At 43.8% G+C, this 12,882-nt stretch overlaps 1 protein-coding gene and 1 pseudogene across 2 annotated transcripts in view; both read left to right on the forward strand.

Moving 5' to 3' along the window:
* LOC307076354 overlaps positions 1 to 12,882 on the forward strand; it is a 110,728-nt pseudogene that overhangs the window by 92,352 nt on the left and 5,494 nt on the right. Inside the window, exons 4-6 of the transcript XR_013812840.1 lie at positions 10,809 to 11,459; positions 11,868 to 12,075; positions 12,183 to 12,327. The product of XR_013812840.1 is annotated as an uncharacterized misc_RNA (transcript). The remainder of the gene's footprint in view (positions 1 to 10,808; positions 11,460 to 11,867; positions 12,076 to 12,182; positions 12,328 to 12,882) is intronic.
* LOC307076411 (B-cell receptor CD22-like) lies at positions 1,201 to 10,875 on the forward strand. Its single transcript, XM_079737409.1, has 9 exons — positions 1,201 to 1,309; positions 1,868 to 2,218; positions 2,584 to 2,850; positions 3,902 to 4,168; positions 4,504 to 4,594; positions 5,008 to 5,056; positions 5,301 to 5,383; positions 7,347 to 8,260; positions 9,494 to 10,875. Exons 1-8 carry the CDS (start codon positions 1,264 to 1,266, stop codon positions 7,396 to 7,398), a joined length of 1,206 nt encoding a protein of 401 aa, XP_079593535.1. The 5' UTR covers positions 1,201 to 1,263; the 3' UTR covers positions 7,399 to 8,260; positions 9,494 to 10,875.

Here is a 12,882-nt window from a genome sequence, read left to right on the forward strand (position 1 = left end):
CGCCATCACATCCAGGAAGAGGAGGAGCACGGCTGAATGTCTGGATCAGCGCTCACATTGGCCTAAGGCCAACCCGCCTTAAACAGAATGAGGAAACACAAAAAGGGTAGAAGAATCAACAAACCTGAGAACCAGAGAATCAGCCAACGAAGCAAAAACCACAAGGCATAAATATAACTGAGCAGAGTCACTGTTGTTCCTCATAACCAGAAGTCCCGCCCCTCTCTGCCCATTGGCCAACCCATGAACTCAGGCGGAGATAGTGTGGGGTAAGCTCAGCAGCATTCATAGTTCCCTTTCTTCAGAGAAGAAATTTTATCTGATGTTGAAGATTTTTAATTCACACACTTTGTTGAGAGGTAACATCTCGGGGTCACTGAGATACAACTAGCATGAAGACATTTAGTTACAATTAGAGCATTTAGCAGACTCTTTTATCCAAAGCGACTTACATCGGTTAATATACACATTGACACACCGACGGCAGAGTCAACCATGCAAGGCGACAGCCAGCTCGTCAGCAGTTAGGATTAAGTGTCTTGCTCAGGGACACATCAACAATCAGCTAGGAGGAGCTGGGGATCGAACTAGCGACCTTTCGGTTACAAGGCAACTGCTCTACCGCCTGAGCTAAGCCGACCCGAGTTGAAACAACTGAGGCATTTTGCTGAATTGTAGAGCAGATGTCAATGTTCACGTTACCCTATTAGTCATGTTGACTAATAATGGCTAATCAATAATCCATATACACTGGAAATACTCCACCTCTGACCGATGTTGGGCGAGTACATTGTGGCCCATCGTGCATCCCTAACTTCTAGTCTCTAAATGTAATGAATCCTCCTGTTTATGAAGTTATCCCCGATTTAAATAAGGGCATAACGGTTGTTCAATATAATAATCGAAAGTCAAACTGTACTTCAAATGATGTTTTTTACGATCGGGTCCAAGATGTAGATTATTCCAAAGCAAAGGGACTACTTCTATAAAACACGTTGATAATGGGTCTATAGGGACGATCTACTGGGCCAATATCAACTGAACTGCTGATTGGATGTCATGTCAATGAGAGAGGGAGAAGGGAAGCTAATATATGGTATTTAAAGCATTGTGAAGGGAGGTTATTGGCTATTGCAGAGAATATCTAAAAGGAGGAAGCTACATGTGAAGACTATTACTGTAGCCTTTCACAATCAGCCAATCAGCCCTCCCCCTGTCCAAGTGGCGTTAACAACCAGACACAGAGAGGCAGCTACGGAGCAGATGAAGATGAATCCATGGACCCTCTCTGTGCTCCTGCTGCTAGCTGGTAAGCTGTAATGCTTCTTCTGTTTACTACCGGGAACGTGTCAGTACACAAACTGGATCCAGCTGGCCTATTGGCTTAACCTAGAGCTCTTTTTAGAGTCTAATGGGACCTCAACTCTACCACTATACACAGACAAAGAAGGACAAAGATCAGTTTATCGTTCCATATGTTATCATAATCCTAATAGCAGTGATGATAATGATAATGCATTGTTTCTTAATGGGCCTCACCAAAAAAGCTTTCATAGCATAAAAGAAAAAAACTTGATATCTAGTAGTCTGAAGTTTGACACGATATATAATATAATTTACTATGCTTTATGATATATCAAATACAATATTATATGATATCAAATATTATATAATATGATATGAAACCAAACACATCACAATATCAACGTCACACCCTGACCTTCTCAGAGCGTCTTCACCATCAACCAGTCGCTCTCATTCTCACCATGACGGTGAAAAGCTCACCTTGGAGAGAGCATGACCTCATGTGAGACCCTCCCTTAGAACCGGGCTCCCTGTTGTGACCCCGACTGTCTGCTTCCTCCAGGGCCGCTGGGGGCGGACCCTGGCTGGCACGTGGAGTACCCTGACTCCTTCTGCATGGTGGAGGGCTCCACCGCCACCATCCCCTGCAGCTTCACCCACCCCGCGGGGCAGCGGGTGGAGCGGGTGGTCTGGTGCCCCAATCACGAGATCTGCCAAGACCCCACGCCCAACGTGTACGACAGCAGCAACGTCTGGGACGACAGCAGGTTCCTGTACCTGGGGGACCGCGTCAGGAACTGCACCTTAAAGATCATCAAGACGGTGAAACAGGACGCTGCAACGTACCGCTTCCGCTTAGAGACCAACGGCGATAAGTACACCGGACAGAAAGGAGTCAGAGTCAACGTCACTAGTAAGTGTTACTTCTGGTACTAGTTAGTTTTACATGTAGTACTGTTACTAGGGTCGGTGTTACTTCCACTACTGTCCCATTATATTCAGACTATAGGAAGAGACTAGGCTTGGTTCCCATTGGGGAGGGATTAGTAGCTTCCTGTAGTCAACCTTGACCAAGATGTACTCACCCACCTGCTCCTCATGAGAAGTTTCTGGATGTCCTGGAAGACGCTTTGGATCAAATGCATTTTATGATTCCTTGTATCTGCAAACTGATAGTGGTAAATAGTCAATGATAAGTGATGACCACTTCAACAGAATGGTAAATGCTGTCAATCTGTCCAGTTGTAATGAACGTCCGTCTCACTGTGTCTTCAACAGATGGAGAGGTTGTGAAGGTCAGAAGCTCCGTCACTGACAATGTGCTGAAAGAGGGCGGTCAGGTCACACTCACCTGTACCTCAGCCTGCTCCTTTCACCAATTAAAGGTCCACTGGTACAGACATGGCCACGCCCTACCAGAGACAGGCCCCGCCCTCCACCTCAGCTGTCTGACAAATGACGACACAGGGAATTACACCTGCTCTCTGGACTCCAGCGGGCAGAAAACCTCTGCGCCTTGGAGTCTGGTCGTGGTGGAAGATGAAGGTGAGCCCCTCTGTGTTCACTAATGCACATGAGGGTGGTCCCTCATCTAATGTAATATAGTGTATGATAGTCTAACATAATCTAATCTAATAAAGTCTATTAAAGTCTAACATTATCTAATGTAACAGTGGATTATAGTCTGAAATGATCTAATTTAATATAGTCTATTATAGTCTGACATTATCTAATGTAGTCTAACATTATCTAATATAATATATTGTTTTATAGTCTAACATTATCTAATGTATTAAAGTCTATTATAGTCTAACATTATCTAATATTACATAGTATGTTATAGTCTGACATTATCTAATATTGTCCATTGTAGTCTGACATTATCTAACTAATTAAAATCTATTATGTCTAACAGTATCTAATCTAATTAGCCTATTATAGTCTAACATTTTGAATCTTATAAAGTATATTATATTCTAACATTATCCAATCTAATATTTAACAATTATTCCCCGAAGGCTCCATGAATAGTGGGGAACTCTATTCACTATTCCTCACTATTCACGGAGCCTGAGGTGAATAATTGTTTGGTTATATTCTACACGTGAACACTCCACAGAGTAAACAAGATAATATTTTTAGCCGGGATTCATTCGTTTTTTTATAGCGGTTTATTTGTTTTCATTAGCATGACGAGACGACCGTCACGCGTTGAAAACAATATCCAGAGTTTGAGATCTCAATCATGGGATATTGCCCAATATCCCGAGATAGCGAACCAATCAAATTGCGCCATATTAGGAGGTTCACGTGTAGCATATACTAAAGCCTATTATAGTCTAACATTATCTAATCTTATATAATATATTATAGTCTAAAATAATGTAATCGAATGTAGTATATTATAGTCTGACATTATCTAATCTAATGTAGTATATTAGTCTCGTAATGTCACTAGTCAGTGTTACATCTAGTACTGTCACTAGTAAGTGTTACATCTAGTACTGTAACTAGTCAGTGTTACTTCTCGTTCTGACACTAGTGTTAGCAAGCTGTCCAGTTGTGAAGAACGTCCGTCTCACTGTGTCTTCAATAGATGGAGAGGTTGTGAAGGTCAGAAGCTCCGTCACTGACAATGTGGTGAAAGAGGGCGGTCAGGTCACACTCACCTGTACTTCAAACTGCTCCTTCCACCGATTGGACGTCCACTGGTACAGAAATGGCCACGCCCTATCAGATACAGGCCCCGCCCTCCACCTCAGCAATCTGACCAATAACAACACAGGGAATTACACCTGCTCTCTGGACTCCAGTGGGCGGAAAACCTCTGCGCCTTGGTGTCTGGTCGTGTTGGAAGATGAAGGTGAGCCCCTCTGTGTTCACTGACGCACATGAGGGTGGTCCCTCATCTAATGTAATATAGTGTATGATAGTCCAACATAATATAATCTAATAAAGTCTATTATAGTCTAACATTATCTAATCTAATATTATAGTCTGTCATTATCTAATTGAATCTAAATGTATCTAAAATAAATTCATTTAATAGGTAATCTAATGTAATTGTTTCTGAAATGATGTCATCTAATCTAATCGAACTGTACCTAACACGTTTCAACGTAATCTCACTGTTAATAACAAAGTGATCTCAACTAATCTAAATGTATCTGACATAAATGCGTTCTTCTACAAAAAAAGAGAAGTCTGGCTGGCGCGTGACAGTGTCAGTGGTGTCGGTGCTGTCGGCTGTGATCCTTCTCCTCCTGGCTGGGCTGGTCTTCACTAAAAGGTACTCAAATCAAATCTGAGAAGAGGTCAAAAAAGGACGTGGAAGATGATTTGTGAGATATTTTTGGAAAGATTAAAGTATTTATCTCTAAGATTTGCGTGATTTAAATGTCTGTTCAACTTGGGGTAGGGAACGCAGCTCACTGTGGAGCTCACTGGGAGAGATTGCAATTACCACTTCTCACCATAGGGGTCGCCAAAGGGAACAGAACCGAAATCTTTGAAATTTCCACTTTAATCTTGATGATGATAATGAAGATGATATTGTTTGAAAGGCATCATTACCCTTGGAAGTTAAACTCATAGTAATTAATAGAAATCCAACTGAAATCTCTAATCTGAAATGTAACTTGTGTAGTAAAATGGTGTTGTATTATTGGACATATCTGTAATGTATTTTTTATTATTAAATAGGAGACATGCACAGAAAAAGGCATCAGAGGTGAAAAACACCTCTGAACAGGTGAGTACTTCTTGTCACTTTCAACTAAAAGTGTGTGTGTGTGTGTGTGTGTGTGTGTTTGTGTTTGTGTTTCCGCGTGTATGTGTGTGTGTGTGTGTGTGTGTGTGTGTGTGTGTGTGTGTGTGTGTGTGTGTGTGTGTGTGTGTGTGTGTGTGTGTGTGTGTTTGGGTTAATGGATGGACACACGTGTTTGTGTGAGTGTGTCTGTCTGACCACCTGTCTGTCTGTCTGTCTGTCTGTCTAGGAGGTGGACCGTAAACAGGAAGCGGTGGAAGCCTCAGAGGAAGTCAGCTATTCAACCGTCCACTTCAAACGCAATTCCTCGAGGTAACCGTCTCCTGTTACGATGTAACCTTCTGATGATGCAGAAGACGGCAACAATGTAATTATTCATCACTAATAAGACGAGATGATGTCATCTTTTATCTCTGAAACAGATCAGTACTTGTTCATTGATGAAACCGGTGCCAACACTGACTCCATTAAAACATTCCTAATGAAATTATTCTAAAGCTTAACGGACGATAACGGTCCGGGCGATCAAACCATCGTTTCTTCTGGCTTTATCTCCGGTGCAATAGTATTTAAAAAAATGACTTGGTTGTATCAAATCTGCCAAAGAGCATTCAGTGTGTGGGTAATAAAGTGTTTTAAACACCCTGTTTAGCTCAAGTTTGAACACTATGAGAATTTAAATGAATTTTAACCATGTGATACGGCCCAGGTTGCAGTGTTATGCTGTATCGGACGCAACCAGAAACATGAACCGCCTCCCAAACGAAGCTCTGTACATCAACACGCGCACACGCAAACAAACACGCACACGCACACACACCTTCACCCTGGCATTCAAGAGCACTTGATTTTTAACAAACTCCGTGGCATAGACTCGCAAAAACGTGGTGTTTTAAATCAGTTTTTCAAAATAATTTATTATTTGAGTAACTGACAGAATGGCATAGACCAGCGGTTTTCAATAGGTGAGGCGCGCCTCCCCTGGGGGGCGCCAAAGAGCCACAGGGGAGGCGCGACACGCAACACGCATAGAAAAGATACACATCTGTATGCAGCTCTATTGATATCGGTAATTGTGCGTGCTTGTATTATTTTTAAAATGCATCGTTTTCTTGTCCCAAGTCACCAGAAGTCAGCATTAAGGGAGGAGAAAAAACGTAGGAAATATGATCCTGAATGCGTTTCTGGTTCTGTGGAGAGCGAGTTCCCCCAGATCTCCACAAAGGCTATGAAAGTCCTAATCCCCTGCACCTCAACCTACTTGTGTGAGTGTGGGTTTTCCGCACTGACCCTGATTAAAAACAAATACAGATCAAGGCTGCAGGTGGAGGACGACTTGCGTTTATTTCTCTCTGCAGTGCAGCCCCGCATCGAACACCTCTGCCATCAAAAGCGAGGCCTTATTGTTATCACTGATATGGACGATTAAATTGAAGGTCGTGTCTTGAAAAAAATCAAAGTTGTGTCTTGAATGCATAAATTGGTTGGGCTATAGGGTTGATACTGCTCGTAGTGCGAATGATGTGAGTATGGCGAGTTTTGTTTGTGGTTTAAATCTGTGGTTTTATGTGGCTGAAATCGTTAACAGATTTGATGAAAATATGTGAATCTGTTCGATCTCATAACATGCCGTTGTCGCTAATTGATCCGAGAGCTGTCCATTGTGCTGATTTCTTTCGAGACGATGTGCATCTCCTTCAAATGTGCGCTTAAGGCCCAGACACACAGCGCCGATTTCAGCCGTCGGGTGTCGTCGGTTGTAGCTTTGTTTTGTTGACTTGTGGATAGGCCTACTGATGTTCACTGATTTTAAAAGTACCCTCAATTAGGCCTGCATGAAGTTGGAAATTATTTGCTGTTGCAAAGAATCGTTTATGAATGCACTTTTAAAAAAGTTCTGGAAATAAAATGTCTTCAAATACAAGAAAAACATTAACGTTAAAAACATTTACATTTGATTAGTTATTGAAAGTCATCATTGCCTGGAACACACAAAGATGGCATTTACTGAAGAGGCGTGTTAGGTCAGGCGGACGGGAACATATATATTTATTTTTGAGCGGGGGGGGGGCTCGGCTGTCCTTACCTACTCTAAGGGGAGTTTCACATTCACCCAATTTGAAAACACCTGGCATACACGAATATGTTGAGATCAAAGTAGACATACTAAGATGTTTAAAACCAAAGCAGTTCCACTAGTACACTAGTTCAGTGGCACTTAAAGCCTACTAGTGAAATGATGAAGGGAATCTGCTGGTCTGCTTCTGGGTGACAGGTCAGCCCCTGGACCGGAACATGAGATCGTCTACAGTGAGGTCGTTCGCTGAACCAAACTCAAGCAGCGACTCCTCTTCCTCCTCCAGTGATGAAGAGATAAGGGCGCTGAACACTGACGTCATCCTGTCTCTTGTCTGTCACAGACTTATTTGATGAGTCTTGATCTTCAGTTTCTATTTCTGATTGTGACATATCTGATGAGTTCAGTGTTTTATGCATTTGAGTTTTCTTTCTTTATCGTATGTTGTTGTTCATTCTGAATATACTCAAGGTTGTCTGAATAACGGTGAGGTTTGTAAAGACTGGTTCTTCTCCATTCTGGATCTGATGACTAGGCTACACTTTAAAAAATACTTATTATTACCTCTCAATTCACTGAAAATCAGCAGGAACTTTGTCTACTGCCATGTGTGTCGAAGTCCTCTCTTCTCCGAATACTATTATTAAAATAGCATAAGTCAGATAGAATTGAACAAAAGTCTTTTTGTGAAACATCTGTATAAAAATACAGGTATTATAGGTATGCATAACCCAATTTAGACATAGAACAAGCCTTTTGGGAACTGTATTAGACCTTTCAAATAGGCTACTAAACTATAAAAGTTGAATTAGTACCAAATCTGAGCATGCAGTGTATTTTCATTTGGATACAGCTGTGCAAAATATTCTTATATTAATAAATAACATTTATAGCTTAGAATATGTTGTAAAAATAATGTTATGTACAAATAATGTATTTTCAAGATGTTGTTTTCTACATTGGGCAGATAGAGTCTATTTCCTGTAACCTTTCACAATCAGCCAATCAGCCCTCCCCCGTCCAAGTGACGGTAACAACCAGACACAGAGAGGCAGCTACGGAGCAGATGAAGATGAATCCATGGACCCTCTCTGTGCTCCTGCTGCTAGCTGGTAAGCTGTAATGCTTCTTCTGTTTACTACCGGGAACGTGTCCGTGTACAAACTGGATCCAGCTGGCCTATTGGCTCAACCTAGAGCTCTTTCTAGAGTCTAATGGGACCTCAACTCTACCACTAGACATAGATAAAGAAGGACACTTTGATCAGTTTATTGTTCCATATGTTATCTTAGTAATGATAATAATAGTGATGATAACGACAACGCATTGTTTTCTTAATTGGCCTCACCCAAAGAGCGTTCATGAAATAAAACCAAAACTTGATGTATAAAGTGTGAAATTAGACACGATTTATAATATAATTCATTATGCTTTATGATAGGACACCAAATATTATGTAATATGACGTAAAACTAAACGCATTAAAACATCAATTTCAAACCCTGACCTTCTCACTATGCACTATATAGGGAGCTCGCCATTTTGTAGTGGGGTCCAAATTCTCAGTGGTTGATTTCATGCACTTTATAGTGCACTTAAAATACCCAAAATTTGAGTGTACATACGATGTTCCCTACATGTTACTCCCATTTACCACAATGCCATGCAGTCGTGTTTTTCCGGAGAAGAAGAAGCTGAATAACCGCGAAAACAAGTTCATTTAATGATGGAGTCTCCGGCTTTCGTTTAGAAATGTCAACAATTTATTTGGGATTTAATATAGAAAATGTAACATTCAAAATTAATAAAAAAAAACCTTGATCAAGGAAATGTAACATTCAACGTCAATACAACCTCCAGCTTTCCTTGTGAGTGCCGGGTTTGTTTACATGATGTGGGCGCAGCTGTCTGCGTCACACAAATACCCGGCGTATTTACTGAGGCAAATGACGTTTAGAAATGTTAAGCGTAGTGTCCGAATTCTCGTTTGTTTGTTCCCTATATAGGGCACTATTTCATGAACACTATACAGGGAACAGTGAGTGAGTGAATAGGGAAAGCTTTCGAACACAGCTCTAGATGGAGTGTGTCGGCCATCTTTAGGTACGGTGGGTCGGCCATCTATAGGAGGAGTTGGTCGGCCATCTTTACGAGGTGTGGGTCGGCCATCTTTAGGAGTTGATTGGCGGCCATCTTTAGGAGGAGTGGGTCGGCCACCTTTGCGAGGAGTGGGTCGGCCATCTTTGCGGGATGTTTTATTTTGATTGGATACTTTAAAAATGTAGCATCTCTCTGTCTTGTTGTTTCAAATTGCCCACCCTACCTTAACTCTGTTTCTATCACAGAACGAGGAAACACAAAAAGAATTGAAGAATCAACAAACTTCTGAACCAGAGAATCCACCAACGAAGACACAAACCACAAGGCATAAATATAACTGAGCCGAGTCACCGTTGATCCTTATCACCAGAAGTCCCGCCCCTCTCTGCCGATTGGCCAACCCTCAAACTCGAGAGATTGTGTGAGATTAAACTCACTGTTAATGCGCAAGCAGCAATCTTAAATTATGAGATGGGGAATGGTGAAGTTCTTCTGACTTTCAAAGTCAGAACTCCGACTTCAGGGGGGACTCCAGTTCACTTTGTAGATAATAATACATTATTTAGACTTTTTCGGAATTCTCATGTAGCCTTGTCCAAATCGTTTTCTGACTAACGGGACTCAATTCATTTACAAATAAATGCCTCCTTTATAATGATACTATAACATCAATACACTATGTGCACATCAATACAAGAGGCTATTTCTGGCTGCTTTTGATGATGTGATATATTGTTGATGTAAGGAGAGTGAAACCTTTACAAAACAAAGCAGCCACTCCAATTGCAGGTGTTTGCATGTCTGTGTTTTCATGTCTGTGTGTTAGTGTATGTGTTGGATAAAGGAGCTGGGATCCTCTCTGGGTAAGTCCAGTAGAAGTTATAACTTGACGTATCAAGTTACCATAGACAGGTAAAGATGTAACTTGATCAGCCACCATGGGGGCTTGTGCTCGCTGCTGGAGGACTATAGCCAGATCTAACAGGACCTCCGCTTCGGGGACAGCAAGCTACTGATGGACGGCACTAACCTGGCCTTTGACCGGTACGACGAGTCCAACCTGGACCAGAACCACGGCGGGGAGTAACTGGCCTATCAGGTCCAGGTCAACGCTCTCTTCATGGCTCTAGGTGACTGTGGAATCACACCATACGTGGTGATGGACGGAGGCTTGGGCACCAGTGACATCAAAGTCAACACCAGGATGGACCGTCAAAGAGGCCTTCTCCAGAGGGCCCAGGGCGGCACCCGGAAGGGCAGGAGGGTGGTCATCCTCGCCCCCTTTACCGTGACTGTTTTTGAACAGACGCTGAACGACATAAAGGTGCCAATAGCCAGCTGGCTGCCCTGGCCAAAGAGTGCTGCTGCCCGGTGCTGTCCGGAGATACTGACTTCTACATCTACGACCGACCGGAGGGGGTTCTGCCCATCAAACACTTCCAGTGGCACGCAGTGGATCAGAGTGCGAGCCAGAGTAACATCCCCTGCAAGCAATACACCACGTCCAGCTTCTGCACCTTCTTCAACATTAACTGCCAGCTGCTGCCTCACTTCGCCAAGGTTGGCCGGGAACGTCTATGTCAACCTCAGAGAAATGAACTGGGATTAATTCCTTCCAGTGGACCGCCCTAGGAAGAGTATGAAGGCCGTCCACCTGGAGGACCTCCTGAGTTGGCTGGGAGCCAGGACAGACCAGACGACAGAAGACACCTTGACAGCAGCGATGGATCTCATCCCCGACATGAGTCAACAGGTGCAGACGGAGTTGCAGACGGAGGTGAAGACGGAGGTGCAGACGGAGGTGCAGACGGAGGTGCAGACGGAGGTGCAGAAGGCCATGCTGGAGTACCGGCTCCCCAGCTCCTCTGGGGGGGTTCTTCAGTGAGGGGACCGCTCCGTCAATTCCTGCTGGGATGTTGACCTGGGCCCCTGAGTGGGCCCCTGAGTGGGCCCCTGGCCCAAGGAGACCTGGGGGCTGACATACTGGTGCACAGGAGGAAGATTCTGCGGCTCCAGCCGGAGGGCAGCGACCTGCAGAGCTCCAACCTCACCTCACGGCCCGTCCGGCAGGTGTTGTACGGGCTGCTGCTGGGCCAGCGGGGGGGTGAGGTGGAGGAGGTGGATCGGGTCGGTCTGGAGCTCGTCAGTGTCGAGGTGCAACCGCTGGTCCAAGGAGCCGCTCAGACGCTGAGGCTGGACTCTCTGCCCCAGGTAGGCCTCCCTGTCCAACTCCTCACTCTAACCCATACTGACAACATAATTGAGCACTTGGTGTAATTATTTTTTTAATTTCATTGCATAATTCAGGGTATAGAAAATAACTTTTAATGAACCCAATTAAAAAAATGCCTTCCCCCGTTGTGTGGAAGGCTGCTGGCTCCCCCACAACACAGACGGGTAGAACCAGCAGGCTCCGTAAACACCCATTCAAACCAGTTTCAATAAGCAGAGGACAGCTGTGTCCCATCAACGTTCTCTCAGCAGGGCAGCAGGGAGCCCTGTCAGACAATGACAATAGCAGTGTTTAACCTGTAGAGGAAGCCATCGAATGCAAGCAATCTGCAATCTGTGTGTTTAGTTATCCTTTAAATGGACATGTGGTTTGTTCCGACTTCCCAGGCAGACCCCGCTGTGAGGCTGCAGGTGTGTCTGGAGACGCTTGGCGTGGAGGAAGAGACACTGGAGGGAGTTCCGGCTCACCTGCGCCTCCCAGTGGCTGTGACCTGCTACTGGCTGAGGAGGGCCAGCCCTGAGCCGACGCTCCTTGAAGCTCTGCTGATGGTCATGGTCCAAGGAGAACTGAACCGACGGACAGGAGGGACAACAGGTAGGTTGCACATGTGGTGCTCAGCAAAAAAACTAAACAAACAAACAAACACTCACCACCTGTGTGTGTGTTTGTGTGTGTGTGTGCGTGTGTGTGTCTGTGTGTAGGCTGGCGGTGGGTTACCAATCACATCTCTGAGCGTCTAGATGGTGCCGTGGCTCACAGCTTCAACCAATGGCAGGCCTGCCTGAATGACGCCTCCCAGCTCAACCTTCTGCTCTGCAAGCCCCTCCCTGAACCCCACTTCACCTGGTGAGACACCTGGACAGTACTGTCTCCATAGCAACACCATCACCCAGACAGTTCTGTTTCCATAGTAACACCATCACCAAGACAGTACTGTTTCAATAGTAACACCATCACCCAGCTAGTGCTGTTTCTGTAGTTACACCATCACCAAGACTAGTATTTTTTCCATAGTAACACGATCACCCAGTGTTGTGTTGATAGCGAACAGCAGCAAACCAAACCATGAATCTCACTGACCCCGACTGTATGGATTATAATGTTACTGAAGTTCTGTCCAGAGGATTTTCTGTTGGAGAACCGTCTGAGAACCGTGTCACTTGAGGAATATAGACTGTGACTCAAAGGGTTCTTTGTAATTGACCTCTTTTTATTATTGAATTGTTTGATATATATTTATTTATTTAGATATTCATATTTTTGACGTCAAACCATTAATGTTCAATATAAAATATTTGTATGTGAGATGACACATTATGTTCTTTTCACTTTGCTTGCAGTAATTGTATTCGCTGTATTTCCTGTCACTTTTGGTTCAAGGGTTTTGATTGGCTGACGGCC

This window comes from Pollachius pollachius (genome assembly GCF_949987615.1).
Source record: "Pollachius pollachius genome assembly, chromosome: 1".
NCBI lineage: Eukaryota > Metazoa > Chordata > Actinopteri > Gadiformes > Gadidae > Pollachius > Pollachius pollachius.